The 13,109-nt window shown below is 35.9% G+C and overlaps 1 protein-coding gene across 1 annotated transcript in view; it reads right to left on the minus strand.

The window, feature by feature from the left end:
* The window catches only part of LOC145666483 (uncharacterized), a 206,507-nt gene that overhangs the window by 17,160 nt on the left and 176,238 nt on the right, over positions 1-13,109 (minus strand). Inside the window, exon 2 of the mRNA XM_081733745.1 lies at positions 7,507-7,657. Coding sequence (XP_081589871.1) covers positions 7,507-7,657 — 151 coding nt within the window. The remainder of the gene's footprint in view (positions 1-7,506; positions 7,658-13,109) is intronic.

The following is a 13,109-nucleotide window of genomic DNA, read 5'->3' on the forward strand; positions in this document are numbered from 1 at the left end:
TATATTCCCAGCGTATTGCACCGTCCGATTATCACCTGTTCCATTCTTTGAACAATCGCCTTAGAGGACGCTAATCCCTATTAAAAGTCCAAAATGCACCTGATACTTTCTTCGTTTCACGGCCCACCAAGTTCTACCGCGATGGATTCCATGGCCTTCCAGAACGTTTTCAGAAGGTCGTCGATGCTGATGGGGACTATTTTTTATCTTCCAGGTTAGGTGACATATCAATGTTCGAAGGTGGTGGGTGAAAAAGAAACAAAACCTTTCTTGGTTACATTTATATTTAAATTTAGTACCTTGTATACAGAACCTATCTACACAAGTTTGATTTTCTTTGAAATTTCACTTAATTTCTTTACAGTTTCCTGACAAAAATATTTATTATTCGTGACTTAAAAAAACATAATTATTTTATTACACTGAATAGAAATAAAAGAGAGCGAATGAAATCCAAATTGAATAAAAGCATTGTTTCTCGCCAAATTTTCCATCCTCTATGTCTTTTAAAACACTTTTTAAAGCATATAAAAATATGCTGTACTTACAAATCAGTTTAATACCTTTGTTTTATGGCTTTTTTTGTAGTACCTTGTTAAAACGTTTGTCTTCAAACTCTCAAATATAAATCGCAGTAAATTGTGTAATCTGCTGTCACGAAAAAAAAGTATCCTATTTTTCGATCGGTATAAGGAAGAGATACTATATTATTTTTCGATCGGTATGAAAAAAAAAACAATATTTCTCCTTACTATTTTACCATAAATTATTAATTGTCAATGAACTTTGTTACTTTTAAATGAATGAAGCGAGATAATTTTACTATGATGTTTTAAAAGCTGGTCATTTGGGGGGGCCAGGAAACCATTTTGGGGGGCCCGGCCCCGGTGGGCCCCCCCTTGGCTACACCCCTGAGGATGGTCCATCAAAGAAGACAGACTCTCTCCTATTCCAACGAGTTTTCCACCAGCTCCTGAAGAAGTACTTAATTTGATTGCCTGTCAGTGTAAAATAACTCCTCGCAAAGCTTGTGATGTTGAAACCTATGAATATACAGTAAGAGTGCCAACCTTAATTATTTTAAGTTTTGCCCTTTTTGTGAAGGAATTTATTGCACAAACTCACAACTGGATAAAGAGTCTGATGAGGAAGATGACGATCAATCGTTTTACCTATCATCTTTGAATCCTTATTTTATTTCACACGATTTTATTCAAATGATGTATGCTGTTTTAAACTATTTCAGAATACTGACATGTTTAGCTTTATTAATATTCATGCATATGCTTCACAAATGAAATGTTTCGAAGTGAAAATGTGATTTTGACGATTCTTTAAAAATTAGGTGTTCACATTTTCTACCATCTAGCGAGTACCGGGCGAACTAAATATAAAAAAATATGTTTAACCCTCAGTTAGTGCTTTTCTTTTAAATCACCGCTAACAGCTAGGCTCACAACGGAGTAAATATCTCGAAAAGTTGTGATCCGATTTTGATGATCTTTTCTTTAAAATGCAGCCCATGAAACACACAATCGAAAATATATGAACATATTTTTACGATTTTCTAATGGTTTAGGAGCATAAAAGCAAAATACTACAAAATGCCTTTCTGAAATGCCGAAATTATCAATTTCGATCACGAATAACCATTTTGGGTGTGATTTTATTTAAATGTATTATATACCAAATTAAAGTGCAGTTCCTGCAGAGTAAAATGGTGTTTTCTACATTGAAATATCGTTATTGGCTTGCCAGATATAGAGGCTGAAATAGAAAACCAGGCGGGAAGGCGGCCATCTTTGACCACCATTTTGAGGATGAAGCTCACATGGGATATTTTGGGACTTTTGAGGTCTGACTGTGTTTGATACAAAGAGCAAATCCTGAAAATTTCAGCTTTTTTAGATTTTTTTCAGCTCGCCGAACTATTTTTACTGGGCTAGTAAGAGAAAAATTAATGGAATTAAAATTTATCACTCAATTGTCAGTTTTTACATCCTTTTCGTTTCACTTTGTCTCTATCTCTTGCAATACCTAAATAATCTGTGAGAAACCAGTCTTAAGATTTAAGCAGATCCATAACCGATAATCAGAAGTTCCGTTCTCAGTTGCCATGGCACTCTAGTATGTAGTAAATTTCATTGAATAACAATACATACTGCCTTCAACTTTTACAAGAAAAATATGAAGTTTGAAAAATAACAAAGCTATCTCGACTTAAAGAAATAGAAAACTAGTTCTGAATCAATGACAAATTCTTTGAAACAGAAAGCACTCTACGGAATTGTAAATATTCACTGATACATTGATCTTATCTAGTTGAGTAAAAGAGAATATTAATGGCACTTAACTCCCAATCTCAAATAGTAGTTTCTGGAAATTCACTCTTGGAAAATTCTCAATCATATATATTTCCAATATATTTTTAAGAAACGAATTTGTCATTCCTTAAAAATACATTGGAAAGATAGGGAAAACGTGCTGTCCTCTGTTCTGATCAGCGCTCCTTTAAACTTGCCTTTATATATATATATATGAGAAAGTAACACTGAATGTAACGCAAAAGCAACAAACTTATCTCATGAAATAATTCGTCACAGTCACTTTCAAAAATATTGTAACGCTTTTCTTCCCAATACTACAAACCTCATAAGTTGACTGAACATGTTTCTAACGGAACTCGGATTTCTGGAGTTCATTTTGTTTACTTTCTACGCTGAGAGTCACAAAACTCTCCCTTATATCGTCGACAGCGTCACAAACTGTCGTATCTCAGTTTTCTAAACTTTTCAGGAGAGCGATTTTTAGGTTTTCACACAACTTTGAACAGCCATAACTCAAAATCTATTTTACCGAAAGGAAAGAAAATTTACCAAGTTATAACTTAAGTCATAAGAAATCAGTGTAGAAAGTTTTATGGAATTTGCTTCTAAAGGCTTGTGGAAAATTTGGCGGGAAAGAGATACGACAGTTTGTGACGATGGTAATCCTCTCTTGTATGAAAGATACGACGCATATTTTTTATTCTGAGAACTACATTAATAGATGAACAATCGGAATATATTGCACTTTTATTGAAAAACTTCGTGTTTATTACACAAAATAATTTAACAAATGCTTCCTGAGATTCTTAAGGGTAAAACGAAATTCCTGAGAACACACAAGAAACACAATATTAAGAGCATACTAACCATAACATAAAATAATGCTATCAAGTTGCCATTGCCAGAATATAAAATCTTGCAAAGTAATTTGCAAATTGCATGCTTTGATATTGCACTTGAGAAGGATGGCTAATGTGGTAAGTTTCTGTAAAATTGAACATGCTCAGGGTCTCGAATGATTGGAGTTGGGCCCGGACACAATGATAACGAGTCCTCGTAGGCGTGGGAGACCCGGGTTCGATTCCCGGCGGGAGCTCATGTGGTTCGGATTGCACGTTAATCAGTAGGTGAACGTCTCATATAGCCTCGCTGCTGAAAGGAGCGTTAAAAATCAATCAATCAATCAAAACGAGTCCTCGTACTTCTCTGGAGCGATAATTTTTGACAAGTCTGCAAAGTAGGAACTTCTATCTGGTGGATACAATCTGCGTTCTTTTCAGGGAAATAGTTATGTAAGTGTCCTCAAAATGACTTGTCTTAAACTGAATGCAGTTTGGATAGCCTTTGTTCACTTTCGCTTCGCGCATTTCCGTCCAATTGATTGGATCTCCATTTTCGTCACGTCTAACTGACAGAATACAGACATTGGGACAGAGATCTAGTCTCATACATCGATTCTGTCAACACAATGAACGGTATATGGGTTATTTTTTCTTGGCAGTTTAACTATCGGTTCAAGTTGCGAGGGTACAAATTTACTGCCACAGTGCTTAATAGATGTGAGCACTGTGGACTGAATCTCCCTAATTTTATCCATACCTAGATTCAAAGAATCGGAGAGAAATTTCTCTGATGTTCTTACGTGTTTGCACCGCATACCCCATCATAGCAACCAACCTGAACTCCTACTAGGTCCATCCTGCATTTCTCTAACTCATTCGTTACGGATTTTAACGCGCCTCCCTATAAACAATTCTAATATTCTATGTTCCAAATCTCATGTCCATTTTCTTTTGCTGATGTGCCAAGTTATCAGTCTTGGTCCGAGGCTTCTGTGATTGTTTCTGAAAAGTATCCTTTTTTTCTATTACAGGATGAGTTTGTTAGACTCACCCAAACCCCCAAGCTAAAGGGTCACTACTTGTCTGCCCGCGACTGCTTATTCAGTATCTTCGCAGCTAACCTCTATATCTAAAGGCCTTCTCCTCGATCCGCAACCTGGGGCCGCGGTGGCTCAGTGGTAGAGCGTTTACCTCTGGTTCATGGGGTCGCGGGTTCCAACCCTGATCCCGCCAAGTGAACTTTGTGGTGGACAAACAGCGTGTGCGTGGGTTTCCTCGGGGTTCTCCCGTTTCCTCCCACTTTCTTCATTCCATTATTTCATTCATTTCATTCACGGTCTCCTTTAGCCTAACCGGCATAACCGTGGGACGTAAAACTCAAAAATGTCATGTCATGTCGATCCGCAACCTGAGGACGCCCAATGCCATGTAAATATATATGTATACAGCCCCGCATTAATCAAGTATAACATTCTAGCTTATAAGTTTATTTGCTTCGGCTGTTCCGAGCTTAAGATATAAGTAAAAATACATTAGGAACAAATGATAAAGAAACTAAGTGGATAACAATAAGAAATGATATAAAAAGCAATGAGTTTATTAGTACGGGACTGTATACCTACTTTTGGGCCACTTTGTATATATAAACCAATTGCTTTGAATATAGGCGTATCTGTCCAGTTGCGAAAGATCTGTTGCTCACAAACTGTCGTAACTCAAGATACGACTGTTTGTGAAAATGGTTTATATGCTTCATCTTAAGATACGACACAGTGACGTCATCACCACCGTCAAAACAACGCACATTACAGATATGTCGTTTTGGGAAATTGTAGAAGTCAGTGTATGCAACCACATAGTAAAATATCTCAATTTTCGATTTTTTTGAGATACGACACTTTGTGACGCTGTCGACGATATATCGAAATATTACAATTATAATACTGATTACCACTGAAATTAAGGCAAGTTTAAAGGAGCGCTAATCATAACAGATGGCAGCACGTTTTTCCTATCTTTCCAATGTATTTTTAAGGAACGACAAATTCGCAGTAACTCAATCAAGTTCAAGAGATGAATATTCAAATTTTATCCAAAGACAACTTGAATATATAGCTTATCTAAATTATGGACTCTTAATCTCTTGAACCACCCGACCGATCTCGATCAAATTTTCAACATTCATGAGGTTTGGACCTGGGAGTGTTTTTAGTTATTCACTTTGATGGTAGAACTTAAGAGAGGAGGAAGTGGGGGAATTAGAATAAATAAATATATATATAAATAAATAAAACTTAATAACTCTTGAACCACCCGACCTATCTCGATCAAATTTTCAGCATAGATGAGGTTTGGGCCTGTGATGATTTCTGTCATTTTACTTTGATGGTGCAGCTTAGGGGAGGAGGAGGCGGGAGATATATATATATACATAAAAAATAAAAATGAAAGTAACTGTCTTTCTAACTTCATAACTCTTCAACCACCTAACTGATCTCGATGAATTTTTCATCATAGGTGAGGTTCAGACATGAGATGGTTTTGTCATATCACTTTGACAGTGCAACTTAAGGGAGGGGAGGAACATTTATAAATGATGGAAAACGACCAATATCAGTGTCGAATCCATAGCTTTCGAGATCGCTGTGAAGAACAGTGACATTTTCGATACCGTTTAAATCTAAATTCAGCCAACCTGAACAAGTAAGACGTGTTTCTGATACTGCCTGGGGACATGGAATTTTCAGTTCAAAGTAACGAATAATAGTGAAATTCCTCACCGCAGATGGACATTGTGCACCCGATACTCGTTGCAATTGAAGGATGCGTACAAAAAAAAAAAAAAAAAAAAAAAAAATTAAAAAAAGTTACAAAGTAGGGTAAACGAGTGTGAAAGATGAGCAGAGGTCTGGACGTCCAAAAACAGCATCAACTGACAGTAACATCGGCCGTGTTGAAAATGTCATCATGTAAGAGAGACGTGTCACCATGCAGGAGATTTCTGACACACTGAGGCTACAATAGGAACAGTAGAACGAATAATTACAAACGAACTGGGCATAAGGAAGTTTCTTCTCTCTGGGTTCCACGAATGCTTAATGACGATTTAAAAAAAAAAATCCAAACGTGCGATCATGTGTTGCCAATCATGATCATGTGTTGCCAATTCGATATGCTTCAGAAGAGAAGGACGCAATTTCTTGGAAAGTGTTGTGATAATGGACGAATCATAGATTCCATTATTCAGCCAGAAACACAAAGGCTGTCAGTGCAGTGAAAACGCACTGATTCACCACCCGCAAACAAATTTCGTCAGGTGGCATTCAATGATAAGGTAATGTACGCCGTCTTCTGGGATTCCTATGGAGTGATATTGTCCCACCCTGTTCCAAAAGGTCATATAATCACAGGCGAGTATTTTCGTACACTTTTGGATGCAGAATTTTTGCCAAATTGATTGAGAAACGACCGCAAATGGCAAATGCAGCGCCACACCGTACTAATGTTGTGACCTCATTCTTGACTGATCACGGTATTTGAACTTCTATCACATCCACCCTAATCACCACATTTAGCCCCGAGTAATTCGGGTTGTTCCCGAACCTCAAAGATTCTCTTCGTTGACGCCATTTTGCCAGTAGATTATCCCTGGGAAGAGCTATTTTTCAGTATCTGAAATGTACCCCCAAAGATGACTATGCTACATGCTACACAAAATGGACGGAGCGATTACAACTGTGTATCAATAAAGAGGAAGAGTTTGTTGAGAAATAGATACAAGTTAGTTTCCTGTATTTCTTTGTTCTTGGAAAATAAAACGAAACATGACATAGCCTACTTTTGATGTGCACCTTGTATATTTAAGTTGTCTTTGGACAAAGTTTGAATATTGATCTCTTGATTTTGATTTAATTATTGCCAATATTGTCGCTCCTTACAAAATACAGTACAGAAAACGTACTGTGCCATCTATTGGTGACAGTCGAACCTTCACAGTTACCTTAAGAAGCCAATTGGCTATGTGAGATTCAAAGAATTGCCAAATGGTATAAGAATGAGATAGATCGAGGTTCTGAAAACATTTCCACCTTCGCCACAAACATATTAACTATCTGATTACTCAGATATTGAACGGCCATAAGTCACACTTTAAAATTTTCAGGTCAAAGCAGCAGATACTGTATATAGTTCAACAGAGACCATGTTTTGTCACTCAGGTGTAAACGGAGATGTTAAAGCCTTTCTTGTGGGAAAGCTGATTCATGCTCCAATTATGATCAAACAAAGGCTATTATTAACATGATAATATATGACAATATTGAAAACAAAATATTTACCTTAGATGATCGCTCCTCATAAACTTTTTGTTACAGACAGGACAGATGAAGTTCTTCTCACCCGTGTGTGTTCGTGTGTGTCGTGCTAACTCATCCGACCGAGCAAATCGTTTACCACAACCAGACCAACTACATGGGAAAGGACGTTCGCCTGCAAGAACAACAAGAAAAAAAAATATTTAGTATAGTTGTAGCACGTACTCGTATAATAAAAAATAAAGTGAAACTTCCAAAGTTTCCGCGGAAATCACATACTTTAGTTCATATTATTTAGCTATTAATATTCACTAATACCCATTCAATAACAGTTCTAAAGAGAATGACATTCTTTATTATTACTAATATAAAAACTTCTAATATTGTATATTAAATTTATTTTATTCGAAGGTCATATGTGCCAATATGTATTGTTAAAATATGACATACATAAATTATGCTCTCAAAAGTGCTCTCAAACGGGTCGGGTTGACCCGACCCGACCCGACCTGACTAGTCGGGTCAGCTCGGGTCGGGTTACAGGTCGGGTTGTCGGGTCAGGCTACTCGGGTCGGGTCAGTCGGTCTTCAACCCGACCCGACCCGACTCGTTGAGAGCACTATACATAATATTACAATAACATACCTAATTTCCGTGTATTGTATTTGTTATTGACGAAATTATATAGCATACAATATAAATTTATTTTGTATTAACTACATATTTGAAGTATTAAAGTAATTGGCTTTGAGTTCATGTAACTTAAATAAAAATTAAATTTGAATAAAGCAAACGGTTATAATTACTAATCTGTTTTACCGTTTTAGCAATGTTTCGTTTCCTTCATAGACACATTTAAAAATCTATATAAGTAAAATGAAAGTGACTATGTTTGTGACTTAATAAGTCTTGAACTATCCGACCAATCTCGATCAAATTTTCAACATAGATGAGGTTCGGGCCTGAGATGGTTTTTGTCATATCACTTTGATGGTGCAACTTTGGAGAGGGGGATATATATATGACCGAGATTCGTGTCGAATTCACAGTTTTCGGGGTCACTGCGATGAACATTTACACTTCCCATGCTGTTTAAATCCAAATTCATTCCCGTATCTTCGGGAAGGTGAGGGGGAGATATATGAAAATGATCCAAAATGGCCGATATCAGAGAGCGCTTCATTGATAGTAAAAAGTGACTATATTTTTCTTATTTTAATCCAGAAAGCGGGTAAATAATGCTAGTTAAAATTTAATACAAAACCAGCAGATAATGAGTAAAAGACTTTATACACAACCAATCAATAGTTGTGAAGCTGTTAACTTCCAGTTTACTAAGTCAATGTAAATTCTCCTTTATTTTCTAAATGAAACTTCTAAACACAATTTCATTCATTCATGATCTTAAATTACATTCTTTAACATATTTGTGAAATCATATACTTTCAACACCTCATACATTAAATTTCGCTTGCAAGGTACACTGAAAGGTCACAATTATTAATTTCTAATATAATAGAAAGCAATACATTAAAATATGTATTAAAATTAGTAAGCTGTGACCTGCACTAGGAGTTCAGAAAGTCGTATCATGATTTTTTTAAAAATCGAATTTGGGATTTGAACTTCGTTTTTCATGCACAAACGCAGAGATGGGCTGACACACTTTTAAATCAATTGATTAATTGATTGATTTGAGATCAGCGTCCACTTTTCAGCATTAAGACTATGCGAAATTTGATCTATTGTTAAAAATGAAATACGATGCACTCTGGTTTGGTTTCGTGGCAAGTACGCTCAGTGTGGAAACAGAAGAAACCTGAGTAAACCCACGGACATCATAGTGTCAATCACAAACAAATATGGCTGAGATCGAACGTAGGCTCTTCGAACCATTCTTTTGAATCCAGTATGTGTAATCTACTAATAAGTTTTTTTAATTTTTTTTTAAATTCAAAATTACTTATAAAATTTTTATCGTACTTTAAATCATGTAGGGGCCAAGAACTGCTAATTATCATTTCAGTTATAAATTTATATTCATTATTTCTCTTCTTCCATTACTAACACTGTATTTTTTTAAATCGCAATTTCAAAACATGTCTGTTGTGGATTAAATTCCGGAATTACCTACAATTATTAACGCTTATCAACGTACTTAAATATTGATTACTCACTTCACTATCTCAAAATCTACCACTCTTTGCTGATATACGAAAGCATTTTCTTAATGGCTCGATGCGTGAAAAATGTTAAATATGGGTCTGCTTCAAATATCCACTTGCAGCAGTCATTTATTGAGCCAGGAAAAATCCAGAAATAGTATTTTAGCATTTATAAATAACACAAAGTGGTCAAATGAAGATTTCATCACTGACGGACAATATTACCCGTGTAATATGACCACTGTATATTTTGAATTTTTATGCAAGTTAATGCCTAGTTAAGAGAGCACGTTAATGAGAGTGGGCTCGTTCCATTTATTCACTGAGTATTCACACTAATGAGAAGGAGATAAGACCAAAATGCAGAAGAAAAATACAAAATGCATGCTTACTTATTCTGGGAATATATTCAACAGCGGAATGATGAGGATGAGCTTAACTATGATGTAACTATTGCATTTCCCATAATAAAACCATTCAACCGTTATATTTGCACATTTCCATTTATCTATCTAATCTGTTCTCATTGATTCTTAAGATACTTCTCAACAGATTTGCGCCTTTCCTCTGCATCATATACATTATTAAATACAATAAGATCAAAGTTATTACGGTTTTATTATTAGATTTACTTCAGAGATTAAAACCTGATGAAATTATGCATTTATTCAAAGCACATAAAAACAGTTAGTTTATTTAATCGAAGAAAATTAAGATTAGGAATTAGATTTCTGGGCTTTCGGCATCTGTGACCAACTTAGTCCGTCTGTTTCAAAATTCTATTAGAGAATTCCAAAGTTTATTTATTTTGGAAACAGTTAGAAACATTACTTTCCTTATGATTTTACATTAGTTACGTTTCTAGCTGCACCAAAAATAAGAAATGAAATGAACAAAAACTAAATGAACTTCGGAATTCTATAGTGGAATTTTGAAACAATCAAATTTGTTCATTCGTTTTATGTTTCTTACTTTACTGATTTTTTTCTTCTCTGCCAAATTACATTTGAAGTAACCAGTATAACATATACATCAAGTTGTATTATATAGCCTCCGGGAATTTGATAAGATGGTTAGGCAACCAAAACGACATTTGGGGTATGGTGGTTGCATAATACACTTGTTGGGGAAAAAATGCAATGCCAGTTTGAAAACAAGACAGTCAATACTGAACTGAACATAGGACTCACAAGTACTGGATGCGCAAACGTACTTTCTTTAATTGTAGAATCCACTACAGGGAAACGGAAGTGGTACTTGAACAGAGAGGCCATAAAAAAAAAGGGTTAAAAGATGCTGCTTATCGAAAAAAATCATCCATAAAACACGGCATTTTTGCAACTCTAGCCTCGGCTGTCTTATTAGAGATGTGATAAAAGGAAAAGGGAGATGAAGAAGAACGTACTTGTCGGTCGATATTACATAGAACAATTCTTACATGGAAATGAAGCGATTAGCGGAAGGCCGTAGAGTTTAGCTTATATCAAGAATCAACCACATTTGCAGAATATTTAAGAACGTCCATATGGAAAGGGAACAACTTTCACACAGTTTAATCATATGTCTTTTCTTTTTAAAATGGAGTAGATAACCGTTATTCTCATAGTACTTATGTTACTCCTCCTTATATTCCGTTGTATGTTTTCATTCTTTGGAAATCAACTATATTCACAAACTACACGTCTTGTCTTCACTCTATCTTAAGATTTGTTTGGGAATCAGTTATGTCTTCAAACGAAAACATATTCGTAATTCAAATTCCAGCTTAAGAAATTCCAAAATTTTGCAAGTCGAAACTTCAAACATATCTATCTTACTTTGTACCGAATGACTCATTACTGGTTGGAACATATAACAGTCTACAAAGAATGTAATAACCTGAATTGTGTTTCGTTAATCCATACTCTTTACGTCATTTTATCATACATAATAGCCACATAGTCCCTTATGAACTGTAACGCTATCGAGTCCAGTTAATTGGAACTTTGAAAAGAAATTTCAATATGCAGCGCTTTTGAAAGCGACATTTGATGTTGGATCATTTTACTGGGGAAAAACATTACTGTTCATTTCAGCGTTATAGATCCCCGTCTCCAAGATTGATCTCTGATGAGTTGTATCTTATCATGATGCTTCTTTTAGTCTCTAATCTTTTTTTTTTTTTTTTTTAATTCAGACTACTTATAATTTTCCGTCATTTTGCTAGAATACTTTTTGAAAATAAATGCGATGTTGGAGTTTTACCGCAGCGTAGAAATCTCTTATTATGATAAACTATGCCACCTCGTGCACTATTTTAATGGTGAAAATAAATTAAATTTCAGTTTTACTTCCATGGTTATTCCGGCTAGGTGAAAAGAGTCAGTGATGGTGAGAAATGAATGCAATAGTGGAATGAATAAAGTGGGAGGAAACGGGAGAACACTGAGAAAATCCATGCACACGGTGCTTGTCCACCACTGAGACCACTTGGCGCGAGCTGGGATCGAACCAGGGACCCCACGCACTAGAGATGAACATTCTACCACTGAGCCACCGTGCCTCCCTATTTTAGTGGAGGTTTTCATTTTTTTTTTTCTCAAGAGACAGCACAAAGGTGCATGGTATGGGAGGATTCCCCCTGGATTTCCTACTAGAAGCGGATGTATATAGTATATAATCATTAATGTTTAAATAAAATATATCTTCAAAACGTACTTTATAGATATGTTTTTTAAAATGCGCTATAAACATGTAGCAGTCTACTAAGCTTATACTCAATGTATAAGATATGGCTGTTTGTCTGTGCTTATCTTTTAGTTAATTATGTTCCGAAATCCCACTTAATATGAACGTTATACACATCACACCAAGAACATCAATGGACAACCAAGAATTTCTACTCAACGTCCTGTGGATATTAGAGATATCGGTGTAAGACTTTAGAACGTCCAGAAGGTTAAGAGAAGACAAGGAAGTATCAAAGCTGGTACCGAGGACACAGTTGCATAAAAGCCACAACAAACGAAAACGGAAAATCCGAAGTACCTGAATATCAAGAGACGTTTCATGTAACATACGAGTACTTGATGATATGTTTATAATGGTCGTGTAGTATTTGCATATAGAAATACTAATATTTACGTACGATCGTGTCATGAGTAGGCAAAACATTTTAAAAGGACATAGTATTTCATGCGCCACTGCGAGGTTACACAGTACACACCAAACCCGAATGTACATGCTGCAAATGCATGGCAAAGTGCCATTCGTTCAACAACACACATCACGTCTCGCCTTCATTTGAAGGTTAACATCAAGCACCGTCGAAGCTGCTAAGCGAAGTTCGCGCACCAGAACCAATTTCGCAAGAGTTGTCGGGCGACCGTCTCGCAGTTGAACTCCACTTAACATGAAGAGCGACTTCGTTGACTGCAACCAGGATTCCCAGAAGTCTCAATTAATTCTAATGAACGCAAATAC

Source organism: Thermobia domestica, chromosome 12, assembly GCF_964235325.1.
Source record: "Thermobia domestica chromosome 12, izTheDome1.hap1.1, whole genome shotgun sequence".
NCBI classification, from domain to species: Eukaryota; Metazoa; Arthropoda; class Insecta; order Zygentoma; family Lepismatidae; genus Thermobia; species Thermobia domestica.